Genomic DNA, 16,157 nt, shown 5'->3' on the forward strand with positions numbered 1-16,157 from the left:
CCTCAGCTAGCTCCCACCGGGACCACCGCTACAGAGAAGGGGTGACTGTGTGGGGAGAACACTGAGGGGACAGAAAAGAAAATGGGGGACCCTGAGGCTGAGGAGGCTGGAATGGGGGGGAGGCTGAGCAGGGGGCAGTGACAGGGGAGACTGCTGGGGGTAGAAGTGGCAGCTCAGAGGGTACTCAGGGGGTGCTGCCTTCCCCTCCTCCTCAGACCCTCCAACAATCCTGCCCCCCACAGCTCTGACCTTCTGCAGGGGGAGCCTGTCTGCCCTCAAACTCCTGTCCCCCATCCCAGCCCCTCTGCCCTCAACCCCCCTCCCAATACCCTCAACCTACTTCCCTCAAACTCCTGGCTCTCCCGCACCTGGCTCCCCACAAACGCCGGCCATGGGGGGGCCCAGAAGAGCCAGAGGCTAAATCGCTCTCTGTCCTGTTGTGTTCATGGAAATGCAATAAAGAGCCAAGGTGCGAACACGCCCCAGACCCTGCCCCACACTGAACAGGGTTAAACACGAGCCAGGGGCAGGGTCCAGAGCCCGCAGCCTGCTCAGCTCCACGGCAAACCCCCATTGACCCCTGGGACTGGCTGTTACAGCAGAGCAGGAACCAGGGGAGCCATGGCAGGCACCGTGTGAAACGCGGGGTTTGTTCCAGCCCCAACCTCGTTCGCTGGAGCGAGTCTCTAGCTGGAAAATCCCCCAGGTTTGGGCGTCTCCCCGCTGGCCCCAGAGACGCTAGCGACTTGTCCTGGGGGGCAGAGGAGCCGGCGGAGCTGGGCTGGAGCCGGTATCGCTGCGGCTGCTGTTAAAGTCTGACCCGGTTTCCTCCCGGGTTGGGGGTTCAGCCGGGGGAGGGGCGATGGCATTGGGGTCCCTCTCTCCAGCTGCTCTGCTCAGGATGTCTCTGAGGAGCAGGGTCCAGACGGCCCGGGGGGCCCAGGAGACAGGGGTTGGCAGCCAGGATGTTGAAGTGAGTCTCTTTCTTTAAGGCCCCCAAAGGGTGGTGGATGGCACAGCCCATCCCCGCAATATTTTATCCACCAATGAAGCTTCATTTCCGACAACCCCAATTTTAGGTCACAAGTTTCCGTTCCCCCACTTCTCCCATGTCCCAGGCAGGCCCCTAACCCAGCCCTCAAGTTATATCCAGCACCTGGGTAAGGGGCACGCCTGGAAAATGGGAGAAGCGATCCTGTCTGCCCCAGGTGTGACACACACTGCCAGTGCGGAGACAGGGGGGTTGTGGGGTACCTGAGGGGGGCAGTTTGTGGTTCTGTGTTTATTACAAATCTGGAGATTAACAGGATGCAAAATAACACAAACAGCCTCCTTGCTGCGTCCTGTCCCTCCCCTGGTGGTGAACCTCCATGACCCTCCACATGTGGGGCTGGGTGGGGCAGCACCAGCTGTTGGAGGGTTTCCGGGGGGGCTATACACGTAATCTGTTCTCTGTGTGAGGTGACTCCCCCCCAGGATCACACTATGGGGGTGGGGGGAGGGTGCCCCCTGCGTCCCGGGGGTGCTGCCCGTGGGGGCCCCAGCTCACGTTGATGGCGGCATATAGGACAGGCTCGGGAGCACGGGCCGGCCCCCCCTGCTTGACCTGCAGCATCTGGCAGTCCAGCTCAGCGTAGGTGAGTCCCTCGGTCCCAGGCTCCTGGGGCTGGGAGGGGAGAGAGTCACTGTGTGTAGTGTGTGTGTGTGTGTGCCAACACCAACACACACAGAGCCACACTGCACATAGCGATGTGCGCACACACAGAGATTTGCACACACACACAGGTGAACTTACGCCAACGTAGCACACAGATGTGTGTGCTCCCCCCACCTCCCTGAGGGAGCAGGTGTACACAGCAGCAGAGCAGTCCCAACCCCTCCACCAGGGGGCAGCGACGTTCACACACGCGCACAGCTGCTCTGACACGCTCTGTCCTGTCCAGCGGTGGGCTCTGGAGAGCAGCGCTTCCTCCCACCCCCTCTCCACGGACACTCCAGCCCATAGAGCCCCATGGGACAGAGATCAGGGAAATCCTCCCTGGCCCGTGCCGCACCTGCCCGCCCTGGAATTCTGCTGACCCTCTGCAAACCTCAGACAAATGCAAACATTTGGGGGGAAGGTTTGCGGGGGGGGGTGAGTTTGTGGGATTCAAGATCAGCCTCTTATTCTCAGTGTTCTGGGTCTCCCCCCTCCCTTCTGTCCCCCGATCCCGGGGGGAGCCCTGTTGCTGATCCCTGTTGCTCTAGTGGGGCCCACAAAGGGCCAGATTGGTGGGGCGGTGGATATCTTGGGGAGTGGGGAGCACTTACCAGGACATCCAGCTGCTTCCCTTGGCACATAAGGGTGTCTGTGGAACAGAGACAGTCCCAGTGAGGGACTGGGTCCAGATCAGGGCCCGGGGCCTGGCCTCCCACCCCACATCTCAGCCCTTTGCAGAGTGGCCCACCTTCCCCCCAGCACACTGGGCTGGGGCAGGGTCACTAGCTTCATGGTGCAGCAGGGGAAACTGAGGCACAGAGCAAGGCAGGGGCACCCCCAAGGGGATGCAGTGAGACAGGGCAGAGATGCCTCGTCCCACAGCAACACACAGGCTGCACCCCACATCAGCGTGTCCTCCCCCGCTCAGGACACAGCCCCCACCAGGGGACACCCACCTCTCCCCTCTTCTCCCCTTCCCTCCTCCCCATGGCTGCCCCCTCGTGTGTGACTTACCGACTGTGGCTGCAGCCTTGGACTCTCTACAGGGACAAAGAGAGAGAGATCATAACAAACCCAGGAGTCCTGCCTCCCAGCCCCCCTGCTCCAACCCACTAGACCCCACTCCCCTGCCCGAGCCAGGGAGAGAACCAGGAGTCCTGTGTCCTGGAACAGGTAGATTGAGGGGAGCAGAGGGGGTCTCACCTGCTCTCTCTTGGTGTTGGTCCTTTCCCTGCAGAGACAGGAAGCAGAATCGTCCATAAGTCGACCTGGATCCCCATGTACCAGCCCTGCCCCTCAGCCCCATAGGGCAGCCAGGACAGGGGGCTCAGGAGGGAGGGAATCCCCCTCATCGCTCTGCCTGGATACCCTAGAGACAGGCTGAGACTCGCCCCCTGCAGCACAGCACCCCCTATGGAGCCCCCCACTCCCTGCAGCACAGCACCCCCTATGGAGTCCTCCGCCCCCTGCAGCACAGCACCCCCTATGGAGACCCCCACTCCCTGCAGCACAGCACCCCCTATGGAGCCCCCCACTGCCTGCAGCACAGCACCCCCTATGGAGCCCCCCACCGCCTGCAGCACAGCACCCCCTATGGAGTCCTCCGCCCCCTGCAGCACAGCGCCCACTATGGAGCCCCCCACTGCCTGCAGCACAGCACCCCCTATGGAGCCCCCCACTCCCTGCACCACAGCACCCCCTATGGAGCCCCCCACTCCCTGTAGCACAGCACCCCCTATGGAGTCCTCCAGCCCCTGCAGCACAGCACCCCCTATGGAGCCCCCCACTGCCTGCAGCACAGCACCCCCTATGGAGTCCTCCGCCCCCTGCAGCACAGCACCCCCTATGGAGCCCCCCACTGCCTGCAGCACAGCACCCCCTATGGAGCCCCCCACTCCCTGCAGCACAGCACCCCCTATGGAGCCCCTCACTCCCTGCAGCACAGCGCCCCCTATGGAGCCCCTCACTCCCTGCAGCACAGCGCCCCCTATGGAGCCCCCCACTGCCTGCAGCACAGCACCCCCTATGGAGTCCTCCGCCCCCTGCAGCACAGTGCCCACTATGGAGCCACCCACTGCCTGCAGCACAGCACCCCCTATGGAGTCCTCCGCCCCCTGCAGCACAGCACCCCCTATGGAGCCCCCCACTGCCTGCAGCACAGCACCCCCTATGGAGCCCCCCACTCCCTGCAGCACAGCACCCCCTATGGAGCCCCTCACTCCCTGCAGCACAGCACCCCCTATGGAGTCCTCCGCCCCCTGCAGCACAGTGCCCCCTATGGAGCCCCCCACTCCCTGCAGCACAGCACCCCCTATGGAGCCCCCCACTGCCTGCAGCACAGCACCCCCTATGAAGTCCTCCGCCCCCTGCAGCACAGTGCCCCCTAGGGGCGCCAGCTCTCTCTGCCAGGGGAGAGTGCCCCCTGCTGGGCCCCCTGCTCCACCCCCTTGGTTTCCTGGCCTGTCTCCCACCCAAGCGGTGACCCCTTTCCAGCCCGGCTTAGCAGCGGGTTTAACCCTTCCCTCGCTGGGCCGGGCACTCACTTCCTCGGGTTCTTCTGTGGCAGAGGATGCCCAGGAGAACGAGGAGGCTGGCGGCCGCCGCGCTCACCCCGGCGATGACAGGGCTGCTCAGCTCCGGTGCTGCGCTTGGTTCCGTTCCACCTGGGAAGAAGAGCGGCTGGTTCATTACCTGCTACCCCAGCCCCGCCCCCTCAAGGCCTCAGGGACCCACAGCAGAATATGCTATGGAGCTGGGAGGGGCAGGAGCAGAGGGGATGCTGGGTAATAGTGGTTGGGGGGGTGTTCACTGCCAATGACAAAGGGTTGTCTTGGGGAGAGGGCAGAGTGTGTGTAGGGGGATGAACCCCAGGCCCCATGTACCCAGTGAAGCCAGCTGGGCCCGAATCCCACACCCCGGCTCCCTGGGTCCCGCCCCTGTCCCGGGAATTTCCCTGCAGCTTCAGCTCACTTCTGCGTAGCAATCATGTGGGTGGGGCGACGGCAGTGGGTGGAGCTTGTGGCTGGGGAGGGTGCTTTGAGATCATTGGAAGAATTATGCTCCGCTGAAGCGATCATCAGCGGAAAACGTAACGGTGCTGTCATCGCAACAGCCGTCATTAGGTTCCAGAGTCAACAACGTGTCACTCTGAATGGATGGGTTCAAGTGTTAACACCATGTCTATCTGAATTGATAGGTGCCAGAGTTAACCCCCCTGCTGGGCAGAACCCTGCAAAGGGAGAGCCCTGCTTCTGAGCCGTTCCCCCGGGCTATCTGCAGACACAGGCAGACAGATGGGATGCATGGGACTGTTATCCCGGCTCTCTGTCCCCGGTCCTGTTCTCCCAGGGGGATATGCACCAAGTTGTGCCCCACATGGGTGGCTTTGTGGTGCCAGGGGGTAGCACAGCATCCCGGTCTGTGGGGCCCCCGGGGTGGGGCTGTGCATTGTGGGGAAGCTCTCCTGGGCTCTGCCCTCACCAAGCCAATCTGGTATCTGTCCCGTGATATCCCCCCAGCATATGAAATGAGTTGGGGGGCTGTCAGCCCAGATAGGGCATTCGCTGTGGAGATCTTCGCCCATCACACCCAAACAGCCCTTTGTGGCTCCCCCTGGGGGCGGCTGCTAGGACAGCACAAACCTGTTTCTGGGGGAGTTGATGGTGATTTCCTGCCCCCAGCCCCAGTACCTGGCCACGCACTGCCTGGGTGAGTCGGAGCCGGCACCATTATCAGCTGAGTCAGGTTGGTTCCCCCTGCGGGAGTAGAACCAGCGTCTGTCAGGGTCTGGGGCGCAGGGGTGAGAAAGCTGGAGCCCTGGTGTCTGGGGTTAGTTATACAGGGAAACCAGTGATGGGGGCTTTTCCCTGAGCTGAGGGAGAAGATGGGACCCAGGGATTCAGGCTGGCTCAGTGCCCCAGGGATCGCAGGAGGGGAGGATCAGCCCAGCGAGACCCTCAGCACAGATACAGCCCCTGCCTGGCTCCACAGAACTGGAACTGCAATCATTAATTACTAGTATTAATTACCAGGAGCCCCTGTCCTGGGCCCCGTGTGCTCAGAGCTGTACGGACACCAGACACAGAGACGGTCACTGCTCCACTCAGATGCCATTCACACCTGGAGTCACTGCAGAGCAGCTCTGGGCACGGCTGTTCCTATTTCGGAGGAGGACGCCCCTGTGTCTATAGAGCTAAAGGGGAGCTCGTCTGCCAAACAGGGCTGTATCAAACCAGGGGGCGCGAATTCCAACAGCCCAGACATGCTCTGAGATCACCAGCGGAGATTGGGAATGACACTGGATTAATCATTTTGGGTCCAGTTTTCATGTAGACAAGGTCTTCGTCCATCTTTCTATCCCTCATCAGACGCACTCCCATCTGTCCACCACCCTACCTTCCCACAGACCCACATTCCCACAGACTGGTGACCATAGGTCCCCATGGATCAATCCACCATCCTCTGTGTAGAAGACTTGAACCCATCAGTTCTGTCTTCTGGGACTGTCCCCCTCCAAACAGCCTGAATGGCCCCGTGGGTGTCTGATCCGGGAACCCTGTTCCCTGGGGGGTGAAATGTTCCATTTCTCCCACCCACCTTCTCCCTCCAGCTCCATTGGGGGGGGGGAGGGGGAGGGGAGGGATCTGGCTGCCAGGGCCCAGCTGGGTCAGTTCCCTCTGTGGGATTAAACCAGCACCCAGGCCTGGGGTGGGAAGGGGCTGAAATGGTGACTCAGTGACTGGGCCACTCACCCCATCACCCAGCGTATGTTATGGGTTCAATTGTCCGGGCAGGTGGGGGGTGAATTCAGCGCTGGGACAAGTGCTGGCTGCACAGCCCCTTGGCCCTGGCTCCTTTGTGCATCCCTAGAGCAGGGCAGCCGGGGGAGCATCCCCCTGGAAGAGGTCCCTGCTCTGCAGTTCCCCCTGGGGGCAGAGATCCTCCCTCTCTTGGCCCCGAACCTCCAGCAGCTGTTGCTCCCCCCTGGCTGGGAACCTCCCAGTGACTCCGTCCCAGCTCCCCAGCCGGGTGTCCCCTCTGCTGGGCCCAGGGTTCAGGGCAGAGCCGGCTCTGAGCATCCCATTGGGACAGGCACCCCCTGAGCGTCTAGCTGGGTGTCGGGCTGTGATGGGAGAGTGGATTCCCTTCAGTGTGGGTCCCCTAAGGACTATCGCAGAGAGAGCATTGACCCACCTCTAGCAGAAGATCTTCCCAGTAAGCTGGAAGAAGCTATAAAGAGGGGAAGTGACAACATCCCTTGGCCTCACTCCCCGCACAACTCAGCCCCTGGAAACACGTCTGGAGGACAAAGACTTTGAACTGGGGAGGGTGGTCCCGGCAGGAAGGCAGTTCCAGTCTGTGTACTGAAGATCTGTGACCTGTGGGTACCAGCTACCAGGGGGAGACACTGTTTGATTCAAATCCTGGTTAGTTTGTAGAACTCAGACTGCCAGTTTATTTTTGTTTCGTAAGTAACTGACTCTGATCTCTGCTTGCTAGTTATAATCACTTCAACTCCATCTCTCTGGAGTTAATAAATCTCTTTTCTATTTGATCTCAAACAGTGTGTTTCGGTTGAAGTGCCTGGGAAATCTCAGCTCAGGTTACAAAGGCTGGTGCGTGTCCTCTCCCCATCGAGGGAGGGGCGGACTGGGTAATGAACAGACACTGGCCAGGCTTCTGACCAGTGCAGGATGGTACCAGGCCCGGGATCTGGGAGGGACTTGGCTGGCGCGACCCTATTAAGGGTTCGTGAGAGGCTGGGAGATCATTCCTGTAACTCCAGTGGGTGTGTCCCTGGCTGTGGATGGCTGGGTAAGTGCAGGACCTGCCAGAGGTTTGTAGCTTGACATCAGCATCACAGTTGTGAGGGATACCACAGGTTGGTGGGACAGAGGGTCCAGCGGTTCCATAGACCCACCCCGGGAACCCTCTCACAGAGCGAAGATACTGAGCTGGGCCCCTCACCTGCTACCATCAGCTCCACGGGGTCGCTGGGATGCGACCAGACGGAGGGGTCCAATTTGGTGCCATATTGGCAGCTGTAGCTCCCTGTGTGTCTCTGGCTCACGTTGTGGATGGTAAACTCAGCCACGTCCCCAGCAGTCTCTGCCCAGCGCCGTACGTCCGGGTTTCCAAGTTTATACATGAGGAACGTCGCTTTCTGGCATCGACACTCACACCGGATGGTCACAGTTCTCCCCAGTGTGACTCCCCTGCTGGGGCTCAGGGAGATGGAGGGTTTGGGGTAGCTGAGCTCTGCAGTGAGAAGGAGACAGGCCGTGAGACAGGACCCGGCACAGTCACTGCGCCCGGTCCTCGCCGCACGGTCCCAGACCCGGGGCCCCTGGGAGAAAACCCAGCCAGAGGAACCTCTCCGAGATCCCAGAGATTTCTTGGAGCTATGACCGAAACTGCCTGAGGACCTAAATCCAGAGCACCCTCTGTACCTGTCTATCCACTTAATAGTCCCCCCGAGCCTGGGAGCCAGGACGCCTGGGTTCTGTCCCTGGCTCTGGGAAGGGAGTGGCGTCTAGTGGTTAGAGCTGGGGGGGCCTGGCAGTCAGAGGTGCTGGGAGCTGCACAGGCACAGTGAGAAAAAGCCCCCACCCTAAAGCCAACCTCGACTCTGTAACCAGACACAAGGTGCAGGGAGGATGATTCATACAAGGGGAAATGGAAGCCCGGGGAAGTAAGTGACACCCCAAGGACCCCTGGGGGCAGGGATCCCCCCCGCGTCAGTCCTGAATCTACAGCGGCTGGGAACCCCCCCCATGACTCTGTCCCCGCTCCCCGGGACCCTCACCTGCTACAACAATCCGCAGGTAATCATGGGGCTCCGGCTCCGATCTGGAGCGAGATCTGCAGTGGTAGAACCCTGTGTCTTCCCGTCTGGCGCTGGGGATGGTGAATTCACCCCCGTCCCCAGCAGCGTCCAGCTCCTGGATTTGGATTCCATCCTTATACAGAAATAACCTCCTGGCCTCGCACCGACACTGACAGCAGATGGTGACGGCTGCCCCCGGGACGATCACCCCGCTGGGGCTGGCGGAGATGGAGGGTCTGGGCGCAGGGAGCTCTGCGTTCACAGGAGTGAGATGGGGAGACACAAACTACTCCCCACGTGTCTTAGTGCCCAGCCCCAGGGATAGCGCCAGGGCTAACAGACACCTGCATCCGATGAAGTGAGCTGTAGCTCACAAAAGCTTATGCTCAGATAAATTTGTTAGACACCTCACTGCATCTACAGGGAACCTGTGGGATGGATTCTGATCTCAGCGCCCCCAGGGTCAATCCGGAGTCACCCCTGACTGAACTGGGGGCAGGGCTGGATTCTGATCTCAGTGCCCCCAGGGTCGATCCAGAGTCACCCCTGACTTCACTTAGGGCAAAGCCGGGTTCTGATCTCAGCCCCCCAGGATCAATCTGGAGTTACCCCTGACTGCACTGCAGGCAGGGCTGGGTTCTGATCTCAGTCCCCTGGGATCAATCCAGAGTCAACTCCAACTGAGTTTTGGGGGAAGGTTCAGGTCTCAGCTGCTCTTTTCCCCTCCACCTTCCCCCCCCCCATCCTTAACACTTAGCATTGAGCAGCACAGATACTCACCTCTAGACACTTTGCTCTGCCCGGCCAGCCAGCAGCCTGGAGAGGAGACATCTTGTTAGGGACCAGATCCCAGAGCGACTGGATCCTACACTCTGGTCTCAGATCCCACCATGGGCACACTCCCAGGTCTCAGATTCCCCCATGGGCACACGCCTGATCTCAGATTCCCCCCCATGGGCACACGCCCTGGCTGTCTCCAAGACTCACCGAGGAAGAGGACGGTGAGAGCAGACACCATGATGGGGCAGTGAGGGGGCCCCTCAGCGCTGCCACCAAAGCCGCAGTGCCTGGCTCCACCAAGCCCCAAATAAGGAACTCAGCCGGTGGCTGCAGCTGGAGGAAGTTGATGATGTCTTGTCTCTTCCTGCATCCATCACATCTTGTCTTTAATCTGCAGGCGAAATCTAACGCAGCCAAAGTAAGCAGCAGTCATTGCAAAACCAAGGAAACCCTGAGACCTTCAGCCTGGCCAATCACCATGCAGCTCGCAGCTTGTTTGTGTCTGTGGGGAGCGGGGACAGGTCACCCTCAATTTCTCCTGCAGCCTTGGGGAAGGTGCAACAGGCTGGGAGCCAGGAGACCACAGGGTCTAGTCTTCAATCTTCGCCTGACCACGATTTCCATGCAGATTCCCCCCTCCCATCCTGTCCTTTCTTACATTCTGGAATCAAACCTCACCGGTGACCCATGTAGGTAAAATTAATACGTGATCATGCAATTAAAGGCTGGCTTCGTAATGCATGTGCATGGGAGGGTGGAGTTTAGGTTGTATCTGTTGCATTTCCCGGTGCTGGAGGGTTTGACTCTGCAGCCTTCCTGCTCAGCCTGCAAACCTGCCCACACGCACAACACCTGCCCTGGCACCGTGTGAGGAGCGGGCGTGATGGGGAACACCTGGGTTTGCTGCCCCTTGCACCACAACTGAGCAGGGAGGACGGCTTTACGCTGTAACGCCTGGTTCAAAGGGTCTTTTCTCAGCGTGTGAATTAAATAAACCGGGTTGAAAGGAAAACTGGAGCAAGAGAAATTCCATCCCGTGCACCCAGCTGGGAGAGACCCAGGGACCTTCTAATGCCCCTGCAGAGACCCTACCCCCGAGCTGGAGGAGACACTGTCAGTGGTTATGTGCCCAGGCCCCTAGAGAGGGACGTGACACAGGCTTTGTTTATACGCCATTGGCTAGAGGGCAGGAGGAAGCTGGGGGTCATGACTCAGTTCTGGGCTCTGGCAGAGGAGTGGGGACTAGTGGTTAGAGCCGGGGGGTGGAGCTGGGGCCAGGACTCCTGGTGTAACAGTCGTGGTGTCGCCCCTCCAGGGCTCGCACACAGCACTGGGCCAGGCCAGGGCTGCATTAAAAGTGCTTCAGCTTCCCGGCCAACGGGTTCCCATGAGCCTCCTTCAATCAGCCCCCTCGTCACAGGACCCCGACCCCCCTGCTCAACAGACCCCCGGGAGCCTTCACCCCCAGCCCCGGAGAAGAAGGGAGACGAGCAGCAGATTCATTGCAAAGCAGGGTCATTCCCCACAACCCATGGCCTGACCGCCTCCCTTCAGCATGACCCCCCCCAGGCCTGACCCCTCCGAGTCTCCCAGTTTAGCTTATGTCACCCCACACCCCTCCTCCTCGCATTGTGCCCCCTGGCCCATGTCCCCTCACAGACCACTGGCCCCTTCCCCCCCCACAGCCCAGCATCTCCAACCTGTCCCCCCTCACAGCGAGCCCCGCACTAGCTATGGCTGCCATCTCCCATTGCTCCCCAAGAGAAGGGACCCCAGCTGCCCTCAGTTAACATGGCCGCCCCGTCACCCCCTGCAGCCCTTGCAGGGCGGCCAGGCTGCTCCCTGGCTAAGATGGCCAATGCCTCAGCCTGGGCGAGGGGAACAATCCTGCCCCCCCTGGAGTGTCTATAGGGGCAGGGAGGGGTGACTGTGGGGCTGGGGGCATTACGGGTCATGGAATGTGGGGCGGGGGGATGTGGGGGGGGGAAACTGAGGGGACAGAAAAAATGGGGAACCCTGAGGCTGAGGGGGCTGGAGCTGGGGTGGGGCTGAGCAGGGGGCAGTGAAAGGGGAGGCTACTGGGGGTAGAAATGGGAGCCTGGGGGAACTTGGGGGCACCTTCTCCCTCCTCACTCCTCAACCCCCCCCCAAATCCTGCCCCCCAGCTCTGACCTTGTGAGGAGGGGAGCCTGGCTGCTCTCAAACTCCATCCTGGCCCCTCTCCCCTCAGCCCCCTCCCGACTAACTTCCCTCAAACTCCAGGCTCCCCGCATCCGGTTCCCCCCAAACACCCGCCATACAGGGCCCAGAATGCCAGAGGCTAAATCCCTCTGCACCCTGTTGTGTTCATGGAGATGCTTCTATGGGCACAATGTTCTGAAGATTCAGAGCAGGCTGCACTGCGGGGACAGGAGGACGGTGAAGAAATTTGGCAGCATGTGACCTCCAGAAGAAGAAAGGGGAGCATTCATGTACCAGCAACACAGATACAGGTAAGCAACCGTTTTCATGTTCTCTCCACAGGTACTAATGCGGAGAGTGGACTAGATGATACATCTGGGGGAAGGGAGCAGAAGGAGACTCCGCCGACTGGAAGGCATGAAATGCACTGTCCTAGGGATAGGAGTTCCATGACCACCGCTCCCAAGAGAAGGAGGAGGGTGGTGGTGGTCGGGGACTCTCTTCTCAGCGGGACTGAGTCATCTATCTGCCATCCCGACCAGGAAAACCAAGAAGTCTGCTGCTTGCCAGGAGCTAGGATTCACGATGTGACGGAGAGACTGCTGAGACTCATCAAGCCCTCGGATCGCTACCCCTTCCTGCTTCTCCACGTGGGCACCAATGATACTGCCAAGAATGACCTTGAGCGGATCACTGCGGACTACGTGGCTCTGGGAAGAAGGATAAAGGAGTTTGAGGTGCAAGTGGTGTTCTCGTCCATCCTCCCCGTGGAAGGAAAAGGCCTGGGTAGAGACCGTCGAATCATGGAAGTCAACGAATGGCTATGCAAGTGGTGTCGGAGAGAAGGCTTTGGATTCTTTGACCATGGGATGGTGTTCCAAGAAGGAGGAGTGCTAGGCAGAGACGGGCTCCACCTAACGAAGAGAGGGAAGAGCATCTTCGCAAGCAGGCTGGCTAACCTAGTGAGGAGGGCTTTAAACTAGGTTCACCGGGGAAAGGAGACCAAAGCCCTGAGGTAAGTGGGCAAGCGGGATACCAGGAGGAAGCACGAGCAAGAGCGTGCGAGAGGGCAGGGCTCCTGCCTCATACTGAGAAAGAGGGGCGATCAGCGAGTTATCTCAAGTGCCTATACACAAATGCAAGAAGCCTGGGAAACAAGCAGGGAGAACGGAAGTCCTGGCACAGTCAAGGAATTATGATGTGATTGGAATAACAGAGACTTGGTGGGATAACTCACATGACTGGAGTACTGTCATGGATGGATATAAACTGTTCAGGAAGGACAAGCAGGGCAAAAAAGGTGGGGGAGTTGCATTGCATGTAAGGGAATAGTATGACTGCTCAGAGCTCAAGTATGAAACTGCAGAAAAACCTGAGTGTCTCTGGATTAAGTTTAGAAGTGTGAGCAACAAGGGTGATGTAGTGGTGGGAGTCTGCTATAGACCACCGGACCAGGGGGATGAGGTGGATGAGGCTTTCTTCCAGCAACTCACGGAAGTTACTAGATCGCAGGCCCTGGTTCTCATGGGAGACTTCAATCACCCTGATATCTGCTGGGAGAGCAATACAGCGGTGCACAGACAATCCAGGAAGTTTTTGGAAACTGTAGGGGACAATTTCCTGGTGCAAGTGCTGGAGGAACCAACTAGAGGCAGAGCTCTTCTTGACCTGCTGTTCACAAACTGGGAAGAATTAGTAGGGGAAGCTAAAGTGGATGGGAACCTGGGAGGCAGTGACCATGAGATAGTCGAGTTCAGGATCCTGACACAAGGAAGAAAGGAGAGCAGCAGAATATGGACCCTGGACTTCAGAAAAGCAGACTTTGACTCCCTCAGAGAACTGATGGGCAGGATCCCCTGGGAGAATAACGAGGGGGAAAGGAGTCCAGGAGAGCTGGCTGTATTTTAAAGAATCTTTATTGAGGTTACAGGGACAAACCATCCTGAAGTGTAGAAAGAATAGTAAATATGGCAGGCGACCAGCTTGGCTTAACAGTGAAATCCTTGCTGATCTTGAACACAAAAAAGAAGCTTACAAGAAGTGGAAGATTGGACAAATGACCAGGGAAGAGTATAAAAATATTGCTCGGGGATGCAGGAGTGAAATCTGGAAGGCCAAATCAAACCTGGAGTTGCAGCTAGCAAGAGATGTTAAGAGTAATAAGAAGGGTTTCTTCAGGTATGTTAGCAGCAAGAAGAAAGTCAAGGAAAGTGTGGGCTCCTTACTGAATGAGGGAGGCAATCTCGTGACAGAGAATGTGGAAAAAGCTAATGTACTCAATGCTTTTTTTGCCTCTCTCTTCATGAACAAGGTCAGCTCCCAGACTACTGCACTGGGCAGCACAGCATGGGGAGGAGGTGACCAGCCCTCTGTGGAGAAAGAAGTTGTTCGGGACTATTGAGAAAAGCTGGACGAGCACAAGTCCATGGGGCCGGATGTGCTGCATCCGAGAGTGCTAAAGGAGTTGGCGGATGTGATTGCAGAGCCATTGGCCATTATCTTTGAAAACTCATGGCGATCGGGGGAAGTCCTGGACGACTGGAAAAAGGCTAATGTAGTGCCCATCTTTAAAAAAGGGAAGAAGGAGGATCCTAGGAAATACAGGCCAGTCAGCCTCACCTCAGTCCCTGGAAAAATCATGGAGCAGGTCCTCAAGGAATCAATTCTGAAGCACTTAGAGGAGAGGAAAGTGATCAGGAACAGTCAGCATGGATTCACCAAGGGCAAGTCATGCCTGACTAATCTATTTGCCTTCTATGACGAGATAACTGGCTCTGTGGATGAGGGGAAAGCGGTGGACGTGTTGTTCCTTGACTTTACCAAAGCTTTTGACATGGTCCCCCACAGTATTCTTGCCAGCAAGTTAAAGAAGTATGGGCTGGATGAATGAACTATAAGGTGGATAGAAAGTTGGCTAGATTGTCGGGCTCAACGGGTAGTGATCAATGGCTCCGTGTCTAGTTGGCAGCCAGTCTCAAGTGGAGTACCCCAAGGGTCGGTCCTCGGGCTGGTATTGTTCAATATCTTCATAAATGATCTGGAGGATTGTGTGGATTGCACCCTCAGCAAGTTTGCAGATGACACTAAACTGGGAGGAGAGGTAGATACACTGGAGGGTAGGGATAGGATACAGAGGGCCCTAGACAAATTAGAGCATTGGGCCAAAAGAAATCTGATGAGGTTCAACAAGGACAAGTGCAGAGTCCTGCACTTAGGATGGAAGAATCCCATGTACCGCTACAGACTAGGGACCGAAGGGCTCGGCAGCAGTTCTGCAGAAAAGGACCTAGGGGTTACAGTGGACAAAAAACTGGATATGAGTCAACAGTGTGCCCTTGTTGCCAAAAAGGCCAATGGCATTTTGGGATGCATGCGTAGGGGCATTGCCAGCAGATCGAGGGACGTGATCGTTCCCCTCTATTCGGCATTGGTGAGGCCTCATCTGGAGTACTGTGTCCAGGTTTGGGCCCCACACTACAAGAAGGATGTGGAAAAATTGGAAAACGTCCAGCGGAGGGCAACAAAAATGATTAGGGGACTGGAACACATGAGTTATGAGGAGAGGCTGAGGGAACTGGGATTGTTTAGTCTGCAGAAGAGAAGAATGAGGGGGGATTTGATAGCTGCTTTCAACTACCTGAAAGGGGGTTCCAAAGAGGATGGCTCTAGACTGTTCTCAATGGTAGCAGATGACAGAACGAGGAGTAATGGTCTCAAATTGCAGTGGGGGAGGTTTAGGTTAGATGTTAGGAAAAACTTTTTCACTATGGGGGTGGTGAAACACTGGAATGCGTTACCTAGGGAGGTGGTGGAATCTCCTTGCTCAGATATTTTTAAAGTCAGGCTTGACAAAGCCCTGGCTGGGATGATTTAATTGGGGATTGGTGCTGCTTTGAGCAGGGGGTTGGACTAGATGACCTCCTGAGGTCCCTTCCAACCCTGATATTCTAAGATTCTATGAAATAAAGGGCCCAAGGTGCAAACATGCCCCAGCCCCCGCCCCACACTGAACAGGGTTAAACACGGGCCGGGTGCAGGGTCCAAAGCCTGCAGCCTGCTCAGCCCCGCGGCAACCGCCCCATTGACCCCTGGGACCAGCTGTTACAGACACAGCAGAGCAGGAACCAGGGGAGCCATGGCAGGCACCGTGTGAAATGAGGGGTTTGTTCCAGCCCATTCCCTGGAGCGAGTCTCTAGCCGGAAAATCCCCCTGTCTGGGCATCTCCCCACTGGCCCCAGAGACGCTAGCGACTGTCCTGGGGGGGCAGAGGAGCCGGCGGAGCTGGGCTGGAGCCGGTGTCGCCGCAGCTGCTGTTAAAGTCTGACCCCGTTTCCTCCCGGGTTGGGGGTACAGCCGGGGGAGGGGCGATGGCGTCGGGGTCCCTCTCTCCAGCCGCTCTGCTCAGGACGCCTCCACGGAGCAGGGTCCGGACGGCCCAGGGTACAGAGGGTGGCAGCCCAAGGGTGAAGCCAATTTCCCTCCCCTCGTCTCTTTAAGGGCCAAGTCCAGAGAAGGGGCCCATGAACCTCGTGGCAGGCGGCACCTGGGTGGGAGTTGGGGCCGATCAACTCTGAATTGATGATGATGCCGGGCTGAGCACGGGGCAGGCTGAAGCCTGAAAAGCAGGAGCTAGGCAGGGGTTGGTGGTGAAGGTCTCTTGGTCTAGAGAG

General features: G+C 58.2%; 1 protein-coding gene across 1 annotated transcript; it reads right to left on the bottom strand.

The window, feature by feature from the left end:
- Positions 1 to 334: 334 nt before the first annotated feature.
- On the bottom strand, positions 335 to 9,648 carry LOC311511798 (osteoclast-associated immunoglobulin-like receptor). The gene is made up of 10 exons (XM_084612660.1): positions 9,513 to 9,648; positions 9,306 to 9,341; positions 8,505 to 8,777; positions 7,667 to 7,957; positions 5,389 to 5,454; positions 4,243 to 4,362; positions 2,903 to 2,930; positions 2,714 to 2,739; positions 2,311 to 2,348; positions 335 to 1,666 (listed from the first exon to the last, which is right to left on the bottom strand). Exons 1-10 carry the CDS (start codon positions 9,541 to 9,543, stop codon positions 1,484 to 1,486), a joined length of 1,092 nt encoding a protein of 363 aa, XP_084468786.1. The 5' UTR covers positions 9,544 to 9,648; the 3' UTR covers positions 335 to 1,483.
- Between the last annotated feature and the right edge of the window lie 6,509 nt (positions 9,649 to 16,157).

Source organism: Lepidochelys olivacea (genome assembly GCF_965140295.1).
Source record: "Lepidochelys olivacea isolate rLepOli2 genome assembly, chromosome: 23".
Taxonomy (NCBI): domain Eukaryota; kingdom Metazoa; phylum Chordata; order Testudines; family Cheloniidae; genus Lepidochelys; species Lepidochelys olivacea.

Excerpts from the sequence above, each read along its gene's own strand:
- LOC311511798 (XM_084612660.1), bottom strand. The coding sequence starts at position 9,543 with ATGGTGTCTGCTCTCACCGTCCTCTTCCTCG. Across the intron at positions 8,778-9,305 it reads GCAGAGCAAAGTGTCTAGAG|AGCTCCCTGCGCCCAGACCC; the intron begins GTGAGTATCTGT and ends CTGTGAACGCAG. Across the intron at positions 5,455-7,666 it reads CGTGGAGCTGATGGTAGCAG|GGGGAACCAACCTGACTCAG; the intron begins GTGAGGGGCCCA and ends CTACTCCCGCAG.